This window comes from Paroedura picta, chromosome 8 (assembly GCF_049243985.1).
Source record: "Paroedura picta isolate Pp20150507F chromosome 8, Ppicta_v3.0, whole genome shotgun sequence".
Lineage (NCBI taxonomy): Eukaryota > Metazoa > Chordata > Lepidosauria > Squamata > Gekkonidae > Paroedura > Paroedura picta.
Genome location: NC_135376.1, coordinates 76,725,544 through 76,751,515, shown reverse-complemented (window position 1 = coordinate 76,751,515; position 25,972 = coordinate 76,725,544). Strand labels below are relative to the sequence as shown.

At 46.8% G+C, this 25,972-nt stretch overlaps 1 protein-coding gene across 4 annotated transcripts in view; it reads right to left on the bottom strand.

The window, feature by feature from the left end:
- Positions 1-25,972, bottom strand: part of MICU1 (mitochondrial calcium uptake 1) — a 163,962-nt gene that overhangs the window by 20,666 nt on the left and 117,324 nt on the right. For all 4 annotated transcript variants that reach the window (XM_077350442.1, XM_077350444.1, XM_077350445.1 and 1 more), the window contains one exon: positions 15,225-15,333. In XM_077350442.1, the coding sequence (XP_077206557.1) occupies positions 15,225-15,333 (109 nt within the window). The remainder of the gene's footprint in view (positions 1-15,224; positions 15,334-25,972) is intronic.

Genomic DNA, 25,972 nt, shown 5'->3' with positions numbered 1-25,972 from the left:
GGAATTCTGCATCCGCCTTTTGAGGCTTAATCCTTTTGTCCACGCCTCAGACACCCATGCATCATAATTAAGTGAGAGCCGTGAAGTTGCTTCCCATCCTCCAGCTTTTAAAGGAGAGTCAAGCCAAGGATGCGCAAGGGTGGTCCGCATCTGTTGCCACGACACACGCAGTGTTAGTCATGGTTGACCTTCCCATTTAGGCGGGGAAGGCCCTGCCTAAGGAACAATGGACTCAGCCCAGGAGGTGTCTATGTTCCGCCTCCTGAGACGCCTCTGGAGAACACAGGCAACAAAACAGGAATAAAAACAACAACAACCAAACACCTTGCGGCTGTCTTGCCGTTAATGAATCTTGGGTCAAGCTGACACTGAGCAGATGGGAAAAGCACACCTCTGCATAATGCTGTTGATGATTCTCTACCCCCAGCTAATAACTTGGCACGGAATTGCCACTGCCTCTCTCCAAACGGCTTTCGTGAGCATCCTCCGTAATACCTAGCAATGCAGATTTAATATGCCAAGCAGAGGGAATCACCTTGACTAAAACCCGTCTGAAAGAATTGATTTGAAGCAGAAGAACTTCATTTGCTGCGTGATTACGGACTCTCCTTTGCTGAAGCTTATGTGGCAGTCAACCTGTTAATATTTAAAGGTGCTGCTAAGACTTCTTTAACAATCTCTCTGTCTTGCTTCTCTGCAAGCGGCTGACACTCAGCCGCCAAAGTCAGTCCGGGCACACGGCAGGGTCCATTATATAGGCAAACGTCAGAGGCTGGACTAGTAGAATTTTTCGGAGCACACAACGACAGAGAAGAAACAGACACAACCCAAAACCTCCCAATCTTTGTCAAAAGGGTCAAGCTACAACCAATAAAAAATATTTATTATGTCGTGTACAGATATAAAATGCTGATACTTTGAGCAAGTAACATTTTTGATCCTTTAGTTTGAGCAAGTGGATTCCCAGGTCACCTCATAAACTACCTCTGAGACACTAGATTTCATAGGCATAATTTAGAAATTGGTTTGAGGCAAGAAATAACATCTAGGAATGCTGCCCCCCCTGCTAGATGTTCTAGAGTTGGTTTTTATACCCTGCTTTTCACTGCAGCTTCCAATCGCCTTCCCTTCGTCTCCCCACCACAGATACCCTATGAGGTAGATGAGACTGAGAGAGCCCTGATATTACCGCTTAGGGAGAACAGCTCTATCAGGTCTGTGACTGGCCCAAGATCACCCAGCTGGCTACATGTAGAATCAAACCCAGCTCGCCAGATTAGAAGCTGCCACTCTTAACCACTACACCACAGTTGCAGCTGACGCATAGCTATCTGGCAGACTTTGCAAAGCAAGAGACGTCCAGAGGCGATTTGATACTGCCAGTCTCTGTGTAGACTCTGGTCTCCCATCCAAATACTGACTCCCAGGGCAACCCCAGCTTTAATCTCTCAATGGAGGCAGGTTAAAGGGAGACTGAGTGACTGCCCCAAGGTCACTCAGCAAGATTCCATGGCACAGTGGGGAGGATTCAAACCTGGCTCTCCCAGGTACTCTACCCACTGCTCTAAGAGCCAGTTTGGTGTAGTGGTTAGGAGTGCGGACTTCTGATTCTGCTCTCCTCCACATGCAGCCAGCTGGGTGACCTTGGGCTCGCCATGGCACTGATAAAAGTGTTCTGACCGAGCAGTGATATCAGGGCTCTCTCAGCCTCACCCACCTCACAGGGTGTCTGCTGTGGGGAGAGGAAAGGGAAAGGTAAGATGCTTTGAGCCTCCTTCGGGTAGAGAAAAGCGGCATATAAGAACCAACTCTTCTTCTTCTAAGGGCTGCAGGTTGAAAGTCGCCTAAAATCTCTCCAGGTTCTTTATTTCAAAACATTTTCATACCATCCTTCTTTTGGAAAACTCAGAATGACTTACAAGTCAGTGTTTATGATATATAACACACAGACTACAGAGATGAGCAATTTGGACATATTCAAAATTCACCAAATCAGGCTATATTCCAGTTTTATAATTCTGCGGATTTGGGATCCTTAACAGAAAGCAGGCAGGGATGCCAATGAAGTGAAAATTAAATACGTTCTCTAGGCAGCCTGGAACCAAGAGTGGTAGGGGCAAGGAGCCAAGAGCTCCCTGGTGGAGGCTAGTGTGGGTCTGCCACGGAAGCTGGGGGGCTGGTGTGTGTGTGTGTGTGTGTGAAAGCACAGTCCTTCATTGATGTCTGCCTGCACTTAGGGAATCCTGAAACACACCCAGGCAGCAGAAAGTGCTTCTGCATTGATCCTTTCCAGGCACTGCTGCTTCACAGGCAACCTGCTGCCCTGTGATGGTTTCCTGTTGATTAAATTGCTGCCTGCTGGACCCGGGCTCTCAAAGCCCCTTTCAAGGCCCCTCATCCTTCACAGGCCCCCCACCCGCCTACCCCGCAGAGCACAGGAGAGTTCAATATCCAGGAAGGAGATTTAGGGCTGGCAGATTCACAGCTTAATTTGACAGATCAAAAGGGAAATTTTATATTTTGTTTGGGCCCCCTTTTGCAGTATATTAAGGCATAAGAATGTTAGGTTTGGATAGTAGATTTATAGGCTTTTCATATATATGTATGCAAGACCAATGCTCGGGGGTGTTTTTTGTCTGCATTTTGCTGACAGAAACCTTTAGAAAAAAAAACGGCTTGCCTTGTTTTTATTGGAAAATGAGAGTTTAATGGCATTCTAAATATTCAGAAATTCCAGTTTAAAAAAAATCCAAACCCAAATCTTGATGCAAGTATAACCCCATCACCGCCAACAGTGCCACGCTATTAACAAGAACAATAACAAAAGTACCACATGTAAAACTCCCACAATCCCACTATGCTAATTAAGAAGTACCCATATCAGGAGGCAGGCTTGAGAGAAACTTACAAGTACCTGTTTTTTTAAAAAGCTGTGCAAACCGAAATGCCGCCTTAATGGCTTTTCTGAAGGTTGAAACGGATAGGGGGTGTAGCTCTTCTGGAGAGCTGAAGCCGCAACAGAAAAGGCTGGCAAATGGGTGGTGTACAGTCTGACCAGGACTACACCCAGAAGGCTGCACTATAATAAAGAAATGTTAACAGGTGCACGGACTCTTGGAACAGGTATCACAGTTCTTAGGATTTCAGCTAGCTAGTAATATAAATGCAATATATATATTTAATCATACTGATACCTACGCCATCAGTCAAAGCACTTCCCAATTGCATTTTACCTACAGTGCAACCTCTTTGCGGGGCAACAGAAATCAGCTCGCCCAATGACGGCAACACTTTATTCTGTATGCAGAATTCCCCTTGTATTTAAACACATTTCTAAACCAGCCTCCTTCTTTTAATAATTAGAATTCTGCAGCCTAGGGGCAGGCTCACTGGACCTCTGTCCCTGCCCCCTTCCTAAGGAGGGATGTTAGTGAAAGCACTATAGATTCTCAGGAAGCCGGAGGGGGGGGGGCAGAGGGGATACACATAATGTCTGAACCGGGACAGCAGCAACAGACAGGAAAACAAACTACTTCAGCTACTGCAGAATTTGCAAAACGTTCAAAAATGACAAGGCTCTCCAGCAAAGTGGGCTGCCATGTGCTTTAAGACCATCTGCAAGACTGCCCTAGAAAAAGAGCTGTCTTGTTCACATGATGGTTTTATATGTTAATTAAAAAACAACAAAAAAGTTTCTATCAATTCACAGAAGTGTATTTGGTGAAAAAGAGCTAATTAGAGGAGAGCAGCTTCTAGAACTGCGGGGTTACATAGGATCAAACACTGTTGGCAGAAGGCCTTAGATCCTAACTACAGAATGCTCAGATTCAGAAAGATTACGTCAAGTTGCAACTGGAGAGCTTGCAAAACGTTGCACAGCACCTAAACATTTGTGCTTTAGCAAGGTCTTTCCTGCACAGGTTATATTCATTACCAATAGCCACGCATGAAAAACTACCTTTCCTAAACAAAGTTATCAGCCAATAATATGAATTGTCTAGAGCAAAAAGTAAAATTAAGAGGATTAGATGGCACAGCAGGGAGATGAAATTTAAAGTTTCTTTCCTGTTCAAGCAGAGAGAATTTCCTATGAACAGTGGATTCCATTCAATAAAGTCCTTATTTTGCATTGTCTTTATCTTTGTTGTTGTTGTTAGGTGCGAAGTCGTGTCCGACCCATCGTGACCCCATGGACAATGATCCTCCAGGCCTTCCTGTCCTCTATCATTCCCCGGAGTCCATTTAAGTTCGCACAGACTGCTTCATATATATATAATATATATATCAAGAACAACTCCCTAAAACTGTTCCAAATGAATATTTTAATCAAATAACTATCTAGTTGTATCACTACTTTCCATGTAAATGTGTTTTTAAATTTAAATCTCAAGGTCACTGTAAGGCAGTGAGTAGTCATGGGTATCACCTTGGATAACCAAGTGTCCTTTTTTTTCGGGGGGGGGGGGGGAAGGGGAGATTTCTTTATTTCTCAATTTTGCCCAAGTTAACCTTGCAGCAGTCAATACATTCAAAGCTATAGCAAGCTTAGTTTGATTCTAACGTAGTTTAAAAGCAAAATCTGGTGCACAGCTTCTAATCTTAAAGGCAAAACAGCAGGTGATACTTCCCCAAAGTGCTACATGCGGCTACTGCATATGTTGAAAAAAAATCTGTTTTACCTTCATTACAATGTCAACATTTATATCAGTTTTTAAAATACATTTTTGCCCGTTTCCATGGCAAGAGACGCCATTGATGAAGCATTTTCTAAGCAATCTCTTGAAGCGCAAGGCTGGTGGAAATGAGGAACCCAGTGCCTACTGAGTCTTGAGGTCTGCTAGTGGCGCCTGAAATGCCAGTGACCCTCCTTCTATAAACTCTCTTACAGAGTTTAAGAAAGGAGAAGTCAGCCCTTAAAAGAAATGCCCTACAGAAGCCAAGGAGAATTATGATCCAGATTTACTGAAGCACCCAAGTGTGTGCTTCTGTTTGAAATCCATTCAGTCCATCCCCCCCAAAAGGACTCCATGCTTGAGCTGAAAAGAGAATAATTCTTATTTTAAATCTTCCTTCCATTCTGGTGCCATATAAGTCCAGTGGTGGAAGTTGCCTTGCCTTATAACAATAGCTTAAAAACAACAAAGGCTTGAGGCTACAAAAGCTTATGGCACAGTACAGGTATGTTAACTGCAGTAGGGTTCTAGCTGAATACCAACCTATAATGAAAACCAACTCCTTTCCTGCTGAAGCCAACTAAGAGGTATTAAGGAGTGATCCTGTTATGCATTTTCAAATTATTGCCCATTCTTGAAATTACTCCTCAGCTTTATTAACATGAAGAGCCTCTATGTCAGGGGTAGTCAAAACTGCGGCCCTCCAGATGTCCATGGACTACAATTCCCAGGAGCCCCCAGCCAGCGAACGCTGGTAGGGGCTCCTGGGAATTGTAGTCCATGGACATCTGGAGGGCCGCAGTTTGACTACCCCTGCTCTATGTGTTTCTCCTGTTCTCTGCCTTGCAAAAGATCTGTGGATCTCAAAAACTGCTATAGAAATATTTGACTTTCCTGTTCACAAAAGGAGAAAGCCATTTAAAAAATCTCCCATTTTCTTCCCAGCACTGTCTAAAATACATCCTGCTTTTCACAATAATTAAGACTATAAAAGCAGAGTTGTGGAAATTAGTGCAGAATTTTTTTTAAAACTACTCTATTTCTGATCTACAAATAGACCAAGGATAACTTGCACAGACTATGTGGTCAGAATGAACTAATACTGAAAGGCAGAGCAGAAGCCCATCCAAAGTTAAGAGCCATAACTCAGATACTAGAGCGAGAGCCAAGGCCAGACAGAGAAAACATTTCAAGTCATCTGTGGGACCCTGTATTTGCATAAAGGTAAAGGTATCCCCTGTGCAAGCACCGGGTCATGTCTGACCCTTGGGGTGATGCCCTCTAGCGTTTTCATGGCAGACTCAATACGGGGTGGTTTGCCAGTGCCTTCTCCAGTCATTACCGTTTACCCCCCAGCAAGCTGGGTACTCATTTTACTGATCTCGGAAGGATGGAAGGCTGAGTCAACCTTGAGCCGGCTGCTGGGATTGAACTCCCAGTCTCATGGGCAGACAGCATTTCTGCTGCCTTACCACGCTGCGCCACAAGAGGCTCTTGTATTTGCATAGGCAGCATTTATCAGACACTCTGAACTCAACTACAGGTTGATCTGAATACTCAAAGAGACCAAGGCACAAGTTTTGCTCCAAGGTTGTGATTTGGGTTTACTTAGGCAAGGGAACTGCCAATCATTGGCCTACTAGTACAATACACCCTTCCTTATCAAGATTTGTATAAGTCAGGGGTAGTCAAACTGTGGCCCTCCAGATGTCCATGGACTACAATTGCCTTGAGCCCCTGACTTTCCTGTTCACAAAAGGAGTTCGCTGGCAGGGGCTCATGGGAATTGTAGTCCATGGACATCTGGAGGGCCGCAGTTTGACTACTCCTGGTGTAAGTCCTTAACAAGGCACAACAAGATTTCACTGTGTACCTCTCAAGTGTGGTCTGGCCCAACAAGGGAAACCAAGCCTGACCCTTTGGCCAGAGTCTGGTTACTTGACCCTTACTAAAGACTGCCATCCAGGTGAGGGTTGTTCAACAGTAGAGTGCGCATGTGTATGTATGTGTGTGGGGTGTTGTTGCTACTCTCAGTGATTTGCCTTGCTTTTATTACAGCTCTTGCCAAATTCGGCAGCAACAGTGTTTTTCCTCAAAACATATCTGGTTTAATCCCTCGCTGATTTATTTCGTATTAATGGAGATGTGTGGGAGGGTGGGGGACTACACACACACACACACACCGAACACTTATGCAGCCAAAAGAAATTTCACTGTGATGAGATATATTGTAGTAGCTCTACATTTTTGCATGGTATAAAATTAAAAAATAGTGTATATGCAAAACTAGCAATGAAATGAAAGATGGAGGCAGCAGCCCTTGGAGTATAACCATGTATTGCCTTGGTGCAAAAACCCCCTTTCCTAAGCAGTTGTGCCAAAGGCGATCCAATCTAGACCATCGTTCTTTCTGCTTTAAAAATATTTTTAAAACATATAAAAAGGTGCAGGCCAAGACTTTGAATATTTCCAACTGTGCAACAGTCCTAACTAATGGGTTTTAGATAGTTCTAAAGGAGCCTCTTGTGGCGCAGGATGGTAAGGCAGCAGAACTGCTGTCTGAAAGCTCTGCCCATGAGGCTGGGAGTTCGATCCCAGCAGCCGGCTCAAGGTTGACTCAGCCTTCCATCCTTCCGAGGTCGGTAAAATGAGTACCCAGCTTTCATGGGGGGTAAACGGTAATGACTGGGGAAGGCACTGGCAAACCACCCCGTATTGAGTCTGCCATGAAAACGCTGGAGGGCGTCACCCCAAGGGTCAGACATGACCCGGTGCTTGCACAGGGGTTACCTTTACCTTTAGATAGTTCTAAAAATGGTTCATTCATTCTTACAATTACAAATTTCTCTTCAAAGGCACAGGGATACTTATAGGAAGGGAAACACTTCAATATTACCCTGTACCCAGTTTTGCTTAAGATGATAATATTTGAATACAATTCAATACTCTTCCCTTCTACTAGCTTTATTTAGCACTTTAGGAAAAGTGTCACGCATAGAGCTCACCAAGGTATTCTGAGCCGCTAACAGCGTTCAGTGAAGGTCACTGTCTTAACTCTCTCAGTCGGTATAAAAAAATTAATTGTACCGACAGTGCCTGGGAAATGTCTTATTCATCCAAGTGATGCTCCGCAGTTGAAGAAATATAATTAGGCTTTATTCAAAAGTGGATTGTATGCCTAGCAATATCACTTGAAAGGATAATAGAAGGAAAATTCAGACGCTAATGGCATACATCTCTTGCTAGCAATTCACATGGTACAATGGTATTATCTCGTTAGCACCCTAGAATGACCTTAGGTGGTGAATGGATTACTATATTTATGAAAATTCTAGGTCACTATTCAGGCATTTCAAAGCTGCATGTAAAAGAATTAAAATGTATACAACAAAGAACACACCAGCAGCCACAGAATAACAGGTTAAGGTTACCCCAAAACACAATGTAAATTAAATTTAAATGTAAATTATTAGTTGTAAATGTTTAAACTGTTTTAAGTACTATGTCATGTTGCCAAGAACTCAAGTAGGTGAACCAAAGTCTTAGGAACCATAAGGCTTGTCTCTTGCTTTCCTGTTCAACATTCCCCCCCTTCCTCTTATCACTGGTATCTCAGCCTGCACACACACACCATAGCCTCTTCCCAAGAACTGGGGAATGTCCTTTATGATGTTATCTCTTGTCTGGCATATTATGAATAGTTCTGGCCACCTTTGGACAACTAGGTGTAAAAAAGGTCGCTTTTGTTCTGTTCTTACAGTTCTTTGAAGATAAAAGTCCTTCTGCTTTGGGAAGAACAAATAACAGGAAACTGAAACATTGATGGGGCAGGGGGCTGTCTATATGTATGCTAGGTCTGGACAAGCCAGTCATTCTTAGCAAAATATATATCATGAAGCTTCCAGATGCAGCCTTTTGGACTCAATACAACTCCGAACTCTTTTCTATGAAGAATGTCCCAGTTTTCTTTGTAGCCTTGGTTTGGGACACACTGTAAATTATAAATCGTTGTAAGCCACTCTGAGCCTTTGGGAAAGGGTAGGATATAAATTTAACAAATAAATTATCTCAAGGCTCCTCAAGACATGTTTGTCAGTATAGAGAAATACAGACTTAAGTGGACATGGCATTCCGTAGTTCTGGGGTAACCACATACAAGGTCCTGCTGGGTACGGAGATCAAACAGGCCTCTCTACAACATAGAATTTGGAACAAGACCTCTCCCTGATCCCTGGGAAGTTTATGAGGGAGCAGACCCTCTCTGAGATACGCATTCCCAAAGAAGAAGAAGAAGAAGAAGAAGAGTTGGTTCTTATATGCCGCTTTTCCCTACCCGAAGGAGGCTCAAAGCGGCTTACAGTCGCCTTCCCATTCCTCTCCCCACAACAGACACCCTGTGGGGTGGGTGAGGCTGAGAGAGCGCTGATATCACTGCCCGGTCAGAACAATTTTATCAGCGCCGTGGCGAGCCCAAGGTCACCCAGCTGGTTGCATGTGGGGGAGCACAGAATCGAACCCGGCATGCCAGATTAGAAGTCCGCACTCCTAACCACTACACCAAACTGGCTCTCTATTGAAAAAACATTTCAATAGACTCAGGTGGGCAGCCATGTTGGTCAGAAGCAGCAGGAAAAAAAGTTTGAATCCAGTGGCACCTTTGAAGACCAACAAAGTTTTATCCAAGGTATAAACGTTAATGTGCATGCACACTTAATTTAATTGGTATCTGAAGAAGTGTGCATGCTACCCTGTCTGGAGATGTCTCTGGGAGAGACTCTGGGAGGATGTGCGGCAGGGTACCTAAACCAGTGTGAAGAAAGGTGAACAGTGGAGGAAGGGTCAAAGGGCCTTTTACCCCTATCCGCAGCACAAGGCCGACAGCCGAGGATTATTCGCATCTCGCCCGTCTCCTACTACCAAATCTGCCAAACACAAGACCTACTGGGCAATGGCCTTGTTCACGTCCCTGGATCATGGGGTGTGTGCCATGTCAGAGGATGTGCCACGTTAGAGAATGGGGCTTGACAGAGCCACGTGTGACTCCTAAACTGCTGAGTTAGTATCGCTGCTCTGGCCACACAGGTTCTCAGTGGCAATCCAATTACATTGTTGATGGAGTCGGTTTCCTCTAATTATTTGGACTTATTCTGCTGAGCTTTCATTTCCCTCCTTAGGATTCCATGTTATAGGGTTTGATTTATCCTTGTTCTAAGCCCATACAAGTTTATTTGCTTTCCATGGTTGTGGTTTTTATGGTTTTAATTAGCACTTACCTTCCTCAATTACAAGCCTTTCTCCCCAACCCAGCCCTCTGGTATTGGCTTTGGTTTGCTTTTGATATTAACTGACTAACAGATTTCCGCACTAAGCCGTAAGACAGCCAGAAATCCCTCTGCTCTCTTGAGTTTCATTCAGCTCGAAAATCACTTCCTTTTTGCTGGTTTCCTTTCCAGGTCTATTTATGTTCCTTTGACAGCTTCATTAAAAAAAAAACCCGGTAATAATGAATCCCGCAGCAATTCGGCTTTTTCTTTTGTGAAGGTTCCCCCAAATTGTATCACTTGCTTGATGGCAAAGATAGCATCCAAGTTAGCCTGTGAGGCAGAGAAAGGCTTTTACAAGCTGAAACACAAAAGGAGATTTCTGTGGGGAAAGTTTCTCATAAAACAAACATTTTCAGCTTTGGGGATAGTATCACTCTTTTCTTCTTAAAGCTCCTTTGAATCGGAAGCGTTTTTTCACCGAGTTTTAATCTAGTGCACGTTATGTTTAGAATCTAACGTTACATTTCTGACTGGAAATGGGGTAGGGTCTTCGGTTTAAATCTGCAAACACCATGCACAGGAGTACCTTCCAAGGAGGACGGAGCTTCTCCGCCTTCAGAATCCGACTGCAATTTTGAAGCTAATGCTTCAGATCTGCTCTGTCAACCCTACTCCCTCCCCAAAGAGTCTTAGAGGATTCCAGCCAGATCTTAATCAATGGAAATGACAACAGAAAAGCTGCACCTTAGAGAAAGGCTTTATCTCTCAGGATCAAGGAGAAGTACCGCAAGAGCCTGGGAATTACTCAGCAACATTCATTCCACTCTGACACGGTTACATGTATTCATCCTTCCCGCATGACATTTGCAGAAGCAAAGAGTGACTTATGATCGCTTTCCCCCATGAATGCTAATGTAGCACAGGGACAAGATCGCTGAATTGGGATCAGGAAGACTAGCATACCAAATGCCTGCTCACCCACGAAGGTCACCTGTGCAGAAACACTAACCATACCTGCTTGCTTTAATCCCTGATTAAAAATCATAAATGCACAATGACATCCAAGGGTTTAGCTTGGTGGGGAGAGGCCAAACTGTAGCTCTCCCCTCTCCAGCCCCTGCCCACAGACACCCTGCTGGGTCTAGCAGGTCTCCCAAGGCCTCAGAATGGGAAGAAGAGCTGCTTTTTTTGTAACCTGCCTTTTTGATACCTGAAGGAATATCTCAAAGTGGCTAACATTTGCCTGCCCTTCCTCTCCCCACAACAGGCTGAGTGCTCTGAGAGAAAGAGCTGTGCCTGACCAAGGTCACCTGGCTGACTCCATGGGGAGGAGCGGGGAATCAAACCTGGTCCTCCAGATTAGAGGCCACCACACTCAACCACTGCATCACGCTGAAGAGAAAGGGGCTGCTTCATCATCTGATTTCTTCGGTGTCCTAAGACAGCAGCTATTCTCAAGCCCAGAGCTGTGCCCTTCCTTGGCCTCTTACAGGTGCCCTTTTTAAAGAGGCTATCTAGCTCCACCTTTTGCCACCACCTGTTAATCCCCCCCCTCCAGCTACACATGGCCTGTTGCTGGAGAATGATGCTAGCTCTCCTCCTTCTTCCCCCTGCAAGCTTCCTGTCCTTCTCCTACAGCCACCCCTCCCCTTTGCTGTGCTGACTTCATCAGGTCCTGCACCTCCCCAGGCTGTGTTTGCTGGGTCTACCATGGCCTCCCTTCTCTGCTGCTCCGAATGCCTCACTGGGGCTGCTCAGTGCTCATGTTAGTTTATGTTCACTCTGTGCTGAGAAACAGCTGGTGAGGGTTCCGTTCAGCTGTAATATGTGTGTGATATTGCACAAGGGGCACCAACAAACTTTTCTACAGTGAAAAGAGGAGCCAGATGTCCTTAAAAGCCCTGAACAGACTGAGGACAAAACCAGCTTCAAACCAGGGACTGCACCAGTTAATAGACTCCAAAAGATGTACTGGGAAAAAAATACAGAATTCTTTCCTATAGAAATCATTTCCTGAATCCTCTATGGCCATCTAATTAGCGAGAACCTTCTTCAAGGTCACCGATTAGTATTTTCAGTGCATTACAGAGATGGGTTTTGCCCATCAATCATCTCTCCTTATCCCTAGCCTTTTTTTTTTAAGTCCCCTGAAACTTCAATCCAGACTTTACGTCTTCCCTCTCTAAAGGAGCTGCAGGAACATGAGTTATGACTACTGCTAGACTAATGTTTCCAGCAGGCTTGTTAAATAGTCCTGTCAAGTTGTGATGTGTTGGGCCTATAACTCGACATTCACAGGAGAGATCCCACAATGCTTTGTTAGTATCCTGCAACTGTGGCCAAAAAATGCTTCACTGCCGATGCCAATGATGAAAAAGGCTGTTCAGAACAGTTTAACACCCTTCTGGGTCTTGGTGGAGGACTGCATTGTTGTATGCCTGCAGACAGGCTTCTCACAGCTCAGGAGCTCAGCTGAATTGACCACGGTCAAGACTTGGATGGGGGCCCATCAGAGAAGACAGTGGCTGCTAAGAGGAGGAAGGCCCACAGCAAGCCTCTTTTGCTCATATCTTGCCTGGATTGCCCCACAGAGGGGGGGGGGGGTCAGTGCCAAGTTCTACAACGTATTCCTGCACCTTTCATCTGCTCACCGTTTCGGAATACTCTGCAAACTTACTTTTGTTAAATGCAAACAGATTGGTCAAGAGGCTAGGCTGGGCTCCCCAGGTGAACTTAAAGAGCAGCATAGGGATTTGTGCACGGATGGAGCCTCTCTTGGGGAAGAAAAAGACGTTTGCCCTCCTCTGATGCTCAGCACATACAGGCTTCTACAATTTGGAAAGCAAGATGGTTCCTCCTGATGCTGCACCGGGTAGAGCCTTGGGAGAGTTGGAGAAAGATGGTTGCTTTTGCTTGCTTTGGCTTCAAAATGAGGCGCTGGCAATTCCACCATCCGAAATGATACCTGGACCCTTCAGGCGCGAAGAAAACAAGACTCAAGCACTATTCCAAACCTGCCCTTCCTACTGTGTTCATGTCTTAGAAACAAGCTTTACAGTACAATGCCCGGTACACCCTGCTGAACCGACTGACCTCAATGGGCCTGCTAAGGATTTCGCTGTGTTAAGGATTATACCACTAGCCCCCCCCCCCCCCCCCCCCGGTGATGAAAACAAAGGGGAGGCAGGCAGTTCTCACACACCCACACCGCCCCTCCTTTCAGTTTGCAACACAGCGGAAGTCTTACAAATAGAGTGTGCTGCAGTGGAGCAGGGAATGATTTCGACAGGATGCACAGGTTATGTTTAATGTTCAAATAACGGCATTGTTTTGACAGTCAGGGGATCCGTTTCCAATTCAGTGCACGGGAAGCTCAACCTTCCTCAGCTATTTAGGCACTAATGCGAGGAACGGCAAACATAGCCTTGATTTCATTTAGGGGAGCCGCCGATTTGGTTAGCAGAACATCCTGCATAAAGTAGGATAAATGCCCTCTGTCACAAAGGGGAAAGGAAAGGCCTAAGTAATGGTATGCTAAATCATTACCTGAGATGGATGACTGTTCCGAATCCTGGCATCCCTGCCAATGTTTCACAGGAGAACTACAATGTGAAGCAGGAGAACTACAGGACATGCAAGCACTGCTTTCACCATCCAACTAAGAGAAGAGGAGGAGGAGGAGGAGCTTTTGGTAACTCCCTGTTTACTACCCACAGGAGACTCAGAGGGGCTTACAATCACCTTCGTTCCTCTCCCCACTGCAGACCCCCCTGTGAGATGGGTGAGATGGCTGAGAGAGCTCTGAAAGGTGACTGGCCCACGGTCTCCCAGCTGGCTGCATGTGGAGGAGGAGAATCAAACCTGGTTCGCCAGCATAGAGGCTGCTGTTCTCCACCACGATGCCACACGATGCCACACGATGCCACACTGGCTCTCGCTGCCCCACCACACAGAATGCTGGATACCTCAGCCTCAAGTATGCAAATACTGTTCTCATATATTATTTATAAATCTGCTTCTCACTGTCTGGAAAATATCTGGATAACTGGGGGGAACATTAAGTCGGCTGCTGCCCCAGACCCGAGAACAGATAACAAGGGAGTGGAGTGGAAAGGAGACCCTTTTGCTGCAAAGGACACCACTGACTGAGGCGCTTCCAAACGCCGTCTGCATTGTGGCACATGGTGTGCGGTGCTGAGCAAGAGCTACCAGGCCAAAGCACTTTTTCTGAGAAGCGTTGCGGTGAAAAGTGGGGTCCAGCCATACTGGCCGATGAGAGCACGGACCATTGAAGTAAGGAGAGAAAAAGAGCTGCTTTCTTATACCCTGCTTTTCACTACTTGAAGAAGTCCCAGAGTGGCTTACAAACACCTTTCCCTTCCTCTCCCCACTACGGATCCCCTCTGAGGTAGATGGGGCTGAGAGAGCTCTAAGAGAACTGCTCTGCGTGAATAGTCCCGAGGTAACTGTGACTGGCCCAAGGTCCCCCAGTTGGCTGCACGTGGAGCAATGGGGAATCAAACCAGATTAGAGTCTGCTGCTGTTAACCATTACACCATGCTGGCTCTTCTGTTCTTGCCATTATTCTACCATCTGTGACAAGGCCTAGGCTAAACTAGCCACAAATATTTAAGAAGCTCTAAAACGGTAATGTCTGGGGAAGGCACTGGCAAACCACCCTGTATTGAGTCTGCCATGAAAACGCTGGAGGGTCAGACATGACTCGGTGCTTGCACAGGGGATACCTTTACCTTTAATAGGGGCAAAAACTAGATATGACACAATTCTTGCAAACCAAACCCCACCTGGATCCAACACCAGCACCAATTGAGTCATGCAGAGCAATTCTCCTCAGGTTGTGTCACTTGGGAGAACCTCATTTCTGACTACTACTTCATAAAAGGACTCCCTTTGTGTAGAAAACTAGCACATTGGAAAGACAGCTGTTCTATAACCTATGCTACTGGCTAGATTTCCACAAGCAAGGGGTTTAATTGATCTTACTATTCCTGTTTATCATCAGTGGCCCCTGAGCAAAGTGGAACAAGAATGGGTACTATGACCTGCCCCCCCCCCCCCATTTGAGAAATTATAGCCCACCAGGAGGCTATGACTCATGTCTTGCCAATTTCTCTATTAATGTAATCTGGTTTCAGCAATTTATTCAACATATAATTCAAGGCCTGATAAAGCAGACACACGAGGTTCATCATCGGTTCATGTAAATGGCCTTTCTCTTTAAAAAAAAATAACAACACAGTATCAGGGGCATAAACTGTTCAAGTACCTTTATCGAGGGACGCTCCAGCCATGTGATAAAAACTTAAGGCTGTATCCACATCATTGATGTTTTTCAGGAATGTGAAGAAGTTCTCTACCTCCTCAAATGTCAGGCCCTGTAATGGGACACAAAACACCTTCAGGTTACCATAAATCCACAGAGATCTTATGGGAAACTCAAATACCCCCCCCCCCCAAAAAAAAACAGCCGCTCAAGTCAACAGGCACTGGGAACACACACTTTATGAGCTCAAGCAAGATCAGCATCTCAAGGAGCCCAAAAGCACTGGGAGCTGCAGGACCGTTTGCTGTCAAGTCACAGCCGATGACACTGTAGATCAGGGGTAGTCAAACTGCGGCCCTCCAGATGTCCATGGACTACAATTCCCAGGAGCCCCTGCCAGCAAATGCAAATGCTGGCAGGGGCTCCTGGAATTGTAGTCCATGGACATCTGGAGGGCTGCAGTTTCACTACCCCTGCTATAGAGTTTTCAAAGCAAGAGATGTTCAGAGGTGGTTTGCCATCGCCTGCCTCAGCCCAGCGACTGTGGATGGTCTTGGTGGTCTCCCATCCAAAGAGGGCCCCACGGCTGACCCTACTGAGCCTTCCAATATCGGGCAGGATGGGGCTAGCCTGGCATGTGCTGCAGAGGGCCACAGTCACAATGGGTGGGGCACAGCACAAGCAAGGGTGAGCAAACACAAAAGGTCAAAACTAAAATGAACCAGGGATCTTATCAGAAAACACGACACTTCCTGGCTTTCAACCTCTTATACGGCAAAAGCACAGCGGAAGGAGTCATGGTTTGGTACGCTTCCTCCTCCTCCAAAGGAGAGGCGAAGGGTTGGATTCTTCCAGGTTCAACTTCCCTTGAATTTAGCACTATTACTCGACACTGTGGAGTGATTTGGCAAGAGTTCCTGGGAAGGGGCAAAAGATAAACCAGGTTAGTGGAAAAAGGGAACAGGGATGGATCCAACTCACGGGATGTTTGGTGGAATGGACCACTGGGAAACCGAGGCAGAAACGGGTTGTCTCTAGCGTGTGTCTACCCCGCCTACACGACCCACCTTCTCTGCTGTAATCTGCGGCATGTACGCTACCGTAAACAGTCAGCACTCCTAACTACCTCCTGTGTCCCCACTAGAGGAGCAGAAGGAAACTCTGAAGAAGCACCGATCCCAAAAGAAGTAGTGCAGGAGGGTAGAGGAAAGGGGGGGGGAATGACTAGCACAGCCACGCACCATTCCCTGGGAATCCAAAACGGAGATAAAGAGAGGTAAATCTGCACTGTGAAAAGGTCCCCGAGCAGAACAACGAAGATACATCATTGCGTGACAAAAAAACCCGACAGATTTATGCATGCCGCCATAGAGACCCGGGCACAGGAAACTGGAAGAAAAGGCTCCTCCTGTCGCTCATAATTCTGCCGTCCTCCCTGCATTTGATCCCTTTTGCACAAAAATCAATACACAGATCAAAACTCATTTGCCAAAATCCCTCTCCCGCAGTAAGTGTCAAAACATTGGAAATGGAGCGGTAAGTGGAAACTCTGAGCAGCGAAAAGACCGCGTCAGAATTGAGAGGCTCATTTTACCCCTTTGTATTAATTGCAAAACCTGCTATTACGTTCCCTGACGCTTGCCCCGTGCATGAAGTCCTTCCAGGGCCCAAGGCAGTCAGTCTGAAGCAGGCAGTAACATTCCCCACACCTGGCCAAGCTAATAATTCCAACTCACCTGCAAAACCCTTTATACGGAACAGAGAAATGATTTGGTGAATCAAGGGCCTCATATTTCAAAGACCTGTTAATGATTTCTTGCTTAGAAGCCACTGCACTATGGAATTGAAAAGAGGAGGAGGAGGAGGAGTCTTATGAATTCATTCTGGTCTAACGATATACCATTGAAAATGAAGCTCTTTTACAGTGAAGTCATACAGCCTATCATTGCAAAATCCACTTCATTTGCAAGTTCCAGCAAGAAGATTAGAGGTGTGTGAACTCAGGGTCAACAGAGATAAGACACTGAGAGATTTCTGAATAGATCTGCAAAGAGGTCTTTCTCAGAAAGTCACAGTGGATGCACGGGTGGGGTGAGGTGGGGTGGGGTTGTCTGTATGCTTCCCCCCATGAGAACTGGGGAAATACTATCCAGGGTGGGTTGCAGAGTGCTTCAAGCAAATGCCCTCCCATCAACATCACAATGAGAAAATCTCGTTAAAAGAGAGGCCTGGGATTTCTAATAAAACTTACTGTTTCATCAACAAGGCAGGGAACAGCCTCATCCTGAGTGGATTTCAAGTTCAAGTGCAATTTTTTCACATATGCTCCCCCCAGTTACCCAAAGACATTTGACCCATTAAAAATATAGCACGTTTCAAATGAAAGAGAAATAAACAAAGCAGCATTTCGGATTCTGGGGAAGTTCTGGCTTGACAGAAGGAGTTTAATGTGCTAGGTACTAGGTGGAAGATTTCATGCACACAAAATCTGAAAGGTTTTATTTCAGTTTCTCAATTTGTCATCCCCAAAGGATGAGGGAACAGGCCGTCCCCACAAATGCAGCCTGGAAAGCATCCTGGGGGCTTCTATCCATTGGAGAGTGTGCGGCTGAACCTGCTGTTATAATGCATAGCCCAGACCTGGATAGCCCAAGGCAAGCCCGATCTCGGAAGCTGAGCAGGCTAACATATGGATGGGAGACCTCCAAGGAAAACTGGGGCCATGGTGCAGAGGCAGGCAAGGGCAAGCCTGAATGTCTCTTGCCTGGCTAGGATCTCCTGGCTATATTACACACATGTTATGCCAGGGGTAGTCAACCTGTGGTCCTCCAGATGTTCATGGACTACAATTCCCATGAGCCCCTGCCAGCATTTGCTGGCAGGGGCTTATGGGAATTGTAGTCCATGGACATCTGGACGACCACAGGTTGACTACCCCTGTGTTATACGATAAACGAAGACATAAAGTGCATGGTTTGGGAGTGAGTAACGTGGTACTGTCACCACGCAAGCACTCTCCTGGGACATGCCCCTAGCTAGTCCATGGCTCCGTTTTATAGATTATCTGTCGGGAGGGCAGCTGGGAAGGGTGTGTGTGGGGAAGCAGACACGATGGCCCTTCTAATTCCTTGATTCAAAGAGGCACATGTGAATCAGAGGAAACTTATGGCCTGGATGAAGGAGATAATCTAGGGAGGTGTGTAACGGAGAGATTTATCGTCAGCATTTCTTCCCAATGGCCTGTGAGATTTCCTTATCATAGGGGTCTCCATCCCATCTGTCTGTCTCTATCAGAGTCAGCCTGTCCTAAGATGAAATGGCTTCCCCGGCTCTCATTCATAACAAGTGTCGCTTTCTGGAGAGCAACAGAAGGGACCATCTCCAGCCCCCTCCAGTTTTAACACAACTTCAGGAACTTGTGCTTGGTGGGTAAGGCGCTTATCAAGGAAGCTGGGTTCTTCCTCCCTGCAGATCTGTTCAGTGACACCCAGGATGCTTCAGAGCTAGACTGCGGTATCAACAGGAAGAGAAGGTCCTTGTGACCATTACGAAGGTCTACGGCAGGGGTAGTCAACCGGTGGTCCTCCAGATGATCATGGACTACAATTCCCATGAGCCCCTGCCAGCATGCCCATTACCAAAGCTCAACACAAAGAGAGCAAAATAAAGCTGCGTATTCAATCATACAGCCAATTGTTAAAGTGAATTATTTTACATTGTGGTTTTGTTCAGTAAAATTCCAGCACTGTACCCAGGTACGAGTGCTGATGCGTCTTCTTCCAGAAGGCTTTGCTCTGGTGATTCAGTGTAGTTGTTTCCACCAGGTTGATTTTAGTGGTGTTGGGTTGTTTTGTCCACAGCTCTAGAGATTATAAATAAGACTGTGATTTTATAGGCACAAGTCCCGGCTTCCAAAGTAATAAATGCTCGTGCCAACGCCACCCTCACGACATTATTTCAGAAGAGGGGCTCTGCTAATCTAAATTTTAAAAGACAGGAAGCTGCTAACCAGTTTATTAGGATATGGATTTTCATAGGAGATAACTGTCTCGACACAGAGAGGTCCCTGAGTCAGAGCTGAACTTAAAAGAACAGTATAATGTCATAACTGGTAAAGACGAGGAAGAGAAAAAGAAGGGGTGGGGGTCTCCTTTACCGGAAGTTCAATGGATGGAGAACCATCTGCCGTGAATGATCTTGTTTGGATCTACTGCACTAAGGAGAAAGTAGACTAGATGGCCTAGAAGCCTAGGGATGGGTTCCAGGTAGTATTTCGATGATATACTGGAGCACAGAGGAAGGAGTAAGGCAAAATGAGTGAGAAATACAGAATTCCCAGAGGGCAAATGGAGGCTGCTTAATCCCCCCAAATGCTCTCCACCTGTAGGTCCTTCCCACACCTGGATTCAACCACCTGGGTGCCACTTGGGGCCCCTCCCTTCCATACAGTTCCATGGGGAAGTGGGGAGAGAAGGCCGAAGGCAGAGATGAGAGAGGAAAAATGGTGGCCTGTGTGGAATGGGTTAAGCGCCCTCTCATTGAACTGCAAACCTCCCCTCCTTTGCTGTGTGTATCCTGTAAGAGGGAAAAACCCAAACACTCAGAGATCTCAGTTTGCCTATGGCTGCATCGTTCACCATGCCTGAAGACCGACTCTGCAATTCACAGAATTTGCCTGCCCTGTGTTGTCAAGGCCCAAGGAAGTCAAGGCACTTCTTTATTCCCTTTAAAAGAAATGAATTAAAAGGAATTTTGAAACGCAGGCCACTTACCAAGGCAAGCCGATGATTTTACTACCCCCCCCCCCCCCCCGTGCTGGAAAGGGCAGCCCTACCTAGGACGACAAGTGCTGGCGGCCAGCAAGCTCTCGCTGTGCTGGAGAGTCCCTTTAATTTAATTAGTTATTAAGCTGCTCTCAGCAAAACCCTGTCAGTTTGCTGTGCTGCTGTAAACACAAATTGCCCCCTTTGCATCCTTTTATCTCTGCTCAAGCCCATTTCCAAAAACCCCAATTTGTTCCCGAGGTTATTGATGAAGTGGCCTTCTCATCAAAAAGAGAGGGGGAAAAAAACCCAAAACTCTTGAGATTTTCATGGCTCTGCAGCCTGATGCCATTTATAAGAGATTTCTTGCAAAGGTGGCATATATTGAATGAGCCGCCCCCCCCCCCCCCTCCAAGCCTTGACAATGACGAAGAGCTGTTGCGGACCTATTCATTAAGATCGAGAGTAACTGAGCAGACCTACAGGCTGGTCGCCTTTAAAATGTCAAGTAGAAAGCCCGGCTCTGGGCATTGGGTTAATTTCCCCCTTTCCTTCAGCAAGGGGGGAAACTTGCCAGAGTTAAGGGCAGGGGCAGCTGAAGGCATTCTGGCACCCCGAACAGCAGATACACTAGATGCCATCTGCTGGGGGTCCAAGCTGAACCCTGGTGGCACAACAGCAGGACTGGCCAAACTGGCTCTCCAGATGTCCATGGACTACAATTACCATGAGCTCCTGCCAGTGCCAGATGGCAGAGACTCATGGTAACAGTAGCCTATGGGCCTCTGGAGAGCCACAGTTTGGCCACCCCTGTACTAGAGGCACAACAGCTGGCCTGGTCCCATGATGCCTTTCACTTCCCCTTCTACAGTCGGTCTGGAGGGCATGGATGGCGCTTCCAGAACTCACTTTCCTCCCAACCAGATTCTCAGACAGACCTCACTGAGCAGCACGATCAGATGCAGGCTTGCTAAGGAGAGAGCCTTTGCTGTTCTCTGCTGAGCTGTTTCTGCTCATTCTCCTTCGTTTGGAAAGGAGGTAAGACTCCTGGTCCCTTAAAGCAGGGGTAGGCAACCTGTGGTCCTCCAGATGTCCATGGACTACAATTCCCATGAGCAAACGCTGGAAGGGGCTCATGGGAATTGTAGTCCATGGACATCTGGAGGACCCCAGGTTGACTATCCGTGCCTTAAAGCTATGGGGATTTTCTGGGGTGGGGGGGGGGGAGATACATGCAGTGCTCCATTAAGCCTCAACTTACTTTACCTTTTAAACATAAACAGCATTATTTATAGCTCAGTTCACCTACAGAATTGTACCACTTCATACATTTATGACATTAACGCCTTCATTTTTTGCAAGCAAACTCACAAATATATCCCCGTGCCAGGTGGGGGTGTTGTTAGTCCTGGCATGCCTCATCGTTGGACTGGCACTCTGTGCCCAACTGCCTGTGGCACCCGCACTTCATCTAGGCTTGAGCAAGCCAGGCCCCATGCACTTCTGTCGGCCAGACAGCGTCTCATGTGCTTCGGCCTGCCACAGCCACCGGGTGTGAGCTGAACATCTGCAGCGAACCTCCCCCCTGACCAGACAACTCTGCTCACTCCCCCCTTCCACTGTACGGTGGATCAGTGGTCAACAGAGCACTTTACTTAATTGCTTCCTTGCCTAGTTTTTCGTCTTCACTCTGCCAAAGGGTGGGTTTCCCCCATCAAAACTCTAGATAGTCTCTAAGAAGACTCTGGAAGACTCTGGGGGGAAGAGTCCTATTATGCTGTAATGGCCAGCTTGGTATAGTGGTTAAGAGCAGCTGCGTCTAATCTGGCAAGCCAGGTTTGATTCCCCACTCCCCCACATGCAGCCAGCTGGGTGACCTTGGGCTGGCCACAGCACTGATAGAGCAGTTCTGATTGAGCAGCAATATCAGGACTCTCTCAGCCTCACCTACCTCTGTTGTGTCTGTTGTGGGGAGAGGAAAGGGAAGGCACTTTAAGACTCCTTGTAGAGAAAAGTGGCATATAAAAACCAACTTCCTTCCTTCCTTCCTTCCTTCCTTCCTTCCTTCCTTGCTTCCTTGCTTCCTTGCTTCCTTGCTTCCTTGCTTCCTTGCTTCCTTCCTTCCTTCCTTCCTTCCTTCCTTCCTTCCTTCCTTCCTTCCTCTTACCACCCCCTCCCAAGCCATCAGCTAGTCCATCTAGAGCCACCATCCTTTTGTCTTGGTTCTGGGCCAATCTTCCTGACTCTGTTCATTTCCACTGCTTATTTCCCTCTTGTTAGTGTGTTAGTGCTTGTTCTATGTTAGTCTAAAGTTCATTTACTTTTTGTCTGTAATAAAGCTTACTTAATTATTCATTTAATATATGTTGTCTGCCTCCAGTTCTTAAGGGGACAAAAACCTTGTATAACACAGGCATTTAGATTCTCTGCAAGTTACCCGCCTCTGCAAGCTATTCCCCACAAACACGTGTTTCCTGACATGCATTTTCGGTAACAGGAGCTGCAGCCACACATAGGTTTTGCTTGACTTCAACACTATGCACCATATTATTTGTGGATGCTCTGTTGCCTGTACGAATGCCTCCGTGTTTCTGGCCAGGCCAATGGATGCAGCCAAAAAGATTATTTATTTACTTAATTTACAGTTTGCTTTGCTTGCTAAGACTAAAGGTAAGGTAAAGGTAAAGGTATCCCCTGTGCAAGCACTGAGTCATGTCTGACCCTTGGGGTGACGCCCTCTAGCGTTTTCATGGCAGACTCAATACAGGGTGGTTTGCCATTCCCTTCCCCAGTCATGACCGTTTACCCCCCAGCAAGCTGGGTACTCATTTTACCGACCTCAGAAGTATGGAAGGCTGAGTCAACCTTGAGCCGGCTGCTGGGATTGAACTCCCAGCCTCACAGGCAGAGCTTTAAGACTGTATGTCTGCTGCCTTACCACTCTGTGCCACAAGAGGCTCTAAGACTCAAGGTAGATTGCAATTATTGGGTTATACAGTTTACTATATTTTTTAAAAAAAATCTGTCATGGAGCAGCAGGGGAAATATACAGGGAAAACGGAAGCTATGGACAGTATGCACAAAATTATTTGTGAATGCTCTGTTGCCAGCACAAATGCCTCTGCCTTTCTGTCCATACTAATGGCAAATTCCTCACAGTGAGACTCAATATAGATTGCAATATAGATTGCAAAACCTGTTTAATGCATATAAGCAAACAGTACAACATCTACTATACTTTATGTTACATACTAGGGGAAAGTTCATTGTATTCAGGAATACAACGGGTGCTAGGCAACCCCCCCTGCCCTGGGGCAGGCTAGCCAGCCAAGAGAGGCATTGGTGGGCCTGGGAGGAAGAGGTACTGCAGGGCAGACTCATTCCCCCCCTCCACCCACAAAAGGGCTGCTGAGGGCTGCACAGGCTATGGAAGGCCTTTCAGGGACAGGGGGGAGGCAACGATGGCAGGAAGTCCTTCCTCCCTCCCTCCCTGCTATCCCCCAAAACCCTGGTGATGGTCACATAGGCCACGGTGGGGTTTTCGGGGGTGGGGAGAGGAGGCAGCAGTGGCGGGAAGTTCTCCTTCTGTCCCCACCACCCTCAAAAGCTCTGGTAAGAGCCGTGCAGGCCACAGTGGGGCTTCCAGGGGTGGAGGCAGTGGTGGCAGCCAGTCCTTCTCTACCTCCCTGCCACCCCCAATGGCCCTGCTGATGGCTGCACAGGCCCCAGGGGAGCGTTTGGGGCCTGGGGGGAGGGAACAGTGGCAGCAGTGGCAGCAGTGTAGAGCCCTTCCTCCCTTCACGCCATCCCCAAAAGTCCTGCCAAGGGCCATGTAGGCCACAACGGGGCTTTCACGGGCGGGGTGGTGGGGGCAACAGGCAGTCTGGTCACACTCCCACCACCCCAAGAAATCCGAACAAGGCCTGGCAAGGCCACGGTCCCCTCTGGGCTCCCAGCTGCACATTGGCCTCGAGCAGGTGTCTGGCGTAGCAGGAAGGCTGCATGTTTGTCCTGGCAGCACCCCCAAGGTCCCCCACAGGGGAAGCCAATGGTTGGTGTGGCAGTAGCCCAGGTCTTCCTCCCCAGTGACGGCTGCAGCTGGCTATATGGACCTCTGCAGTCAGCACCTCGGGACCCCCAACCCACAGGACCTGCAGCTGCCACTGGCAGCTCACTCACTGGGTGATGGACCTCTGAAGAGCCAGGGACTCCAACAAAGTGAAAGAACTGTGAGGAGACAGCCAGGGGAGGGACATGTACGCTGATTGGGCAGCCACTGGACAGACAGCCAATCAGGCTGCAGGAGGGCACAGCCAGGAGCTGGACAGACGACTTGATTGGCCAGTAAACGGTGAGGCCAAACTCCTCCCAGGACCCCTTACTGCCTTTATTATAATGCTAATGGTTACAAATTATACAGTGCTACAAAGTGCTACATACTATGCTAACTTAGCACATATAGCTTAGCTTTTGCCATCAGAGATCAAAGATGGGGAAAGAAAGTTAAAAATAGAAATCATTCTGCGGTAAAGATAAGCGGCATTATTTGGAAAGAAAGTCTCATGTAGTCATAAAAATGACTGTAGGATACCTGGATATTAAGTTACTCTTCATAACACTGAAAACATTAACCTTTTCATCAGTGAATCATCATTACACACATTATAGTATGTTATCTGTGGGTAAGGATTAGTCATATTTAAACAATAAACATCTGCTGGAAAATATGTTGCATATGTCTACAGCTGGCTTTCTCAACCTGGTTTTTTTTTTTTTTAATTCCCTGGAAGGCTTTCCTGAGTGGGTGGGAGTTAACTGTTAGATATTTTCACAGAATCACAGAGTTGGAAGGGGCCATACAGGCCATCTAGTCCAACCCCCTGCTCAATGCAGGATCAGCCCTAAGCATCCTAAAGCATCCAAGAAAAGTGTGGATCCAACCTTTGCTTGAAGACTGCCAGTGAGGGGGAGCTCACCACCTCCTTAGGCAGCCTACTCCTTAGGCAGCCTATTCTATTTTTAAAATCTGCTAACTATTTATCAGTGATATCACCATATATGGTCATGTCAACCTGCCCCCTTCTCCCCAAATGACCTGTAGGGAGTGGGGAGGGGAAGGGCCCGGGTGGGTGTGTACACAGCTATGCTCCCCAACCATTTTCTGCACGATTCTGCCTCTTCTGGGATTTCTCAAAGACTAAAGAATGTTTCAGGGTTTTTTTCAACCGTCAGAAAGTTGAGAAAGGCTGGTCTACAGTATACATAGGTACGATAAAATCAGAGTCCAGTAGCACATTTAAGTCCAACAAAGATTTGTTCAAGGCGTGAGCTTCCGAGTGCTTGCACTCTTCCTCAGACTCAGTCTGCTTGCACTCGAAAGCTCACGCCTTGAATAAATCTTCGTTGGTCTTAAAGGGACTACTGAACTCTGATTTTATTACGCTACTTCAGACCATGGGGAATGACTGTTCTCTAACCCCACAGACTGTTTTATGTAAAACAAAAGCTTTGTACATTCTCTAAAAGAACCTTGTCTTAAAAGCACTCCCCTTCACTCCAAATGATAGGACAATTCACAGGAAATCTGTTCCTGAATTTCTCCTCCCAGACCTTTTCATCTCTAGAAGGTACAGGTGATAAACCTTGTCTACACAGCCAGCCATCAAGAGGGATTGTCCCAGCCTGGCTCTTCCTAAAAGGACTCTGGTCTCTTTGAGAATGAAGCTGACCAGGGTAATGAACCTTTGCCATACAGATAATTCTACTAAGAGTCGCTCTACGTACACCTGTCCTCAAGTTAAAGGTATCCCCTGTGCAAGCACTGGGTCATGTATGATCCTTGGGGTGACGCCCTCCATTGTTTTCATGGCATACTCAATACGGCCTGGTTTAAGGATTTGCGTGGCCTTAGCAGAACACAAGAGCCTCTTGTGGCGCAGGGTGGTAATGCAGCAGAAATGCTGTCTGAAGCTGTCTGCCCATGAGGCT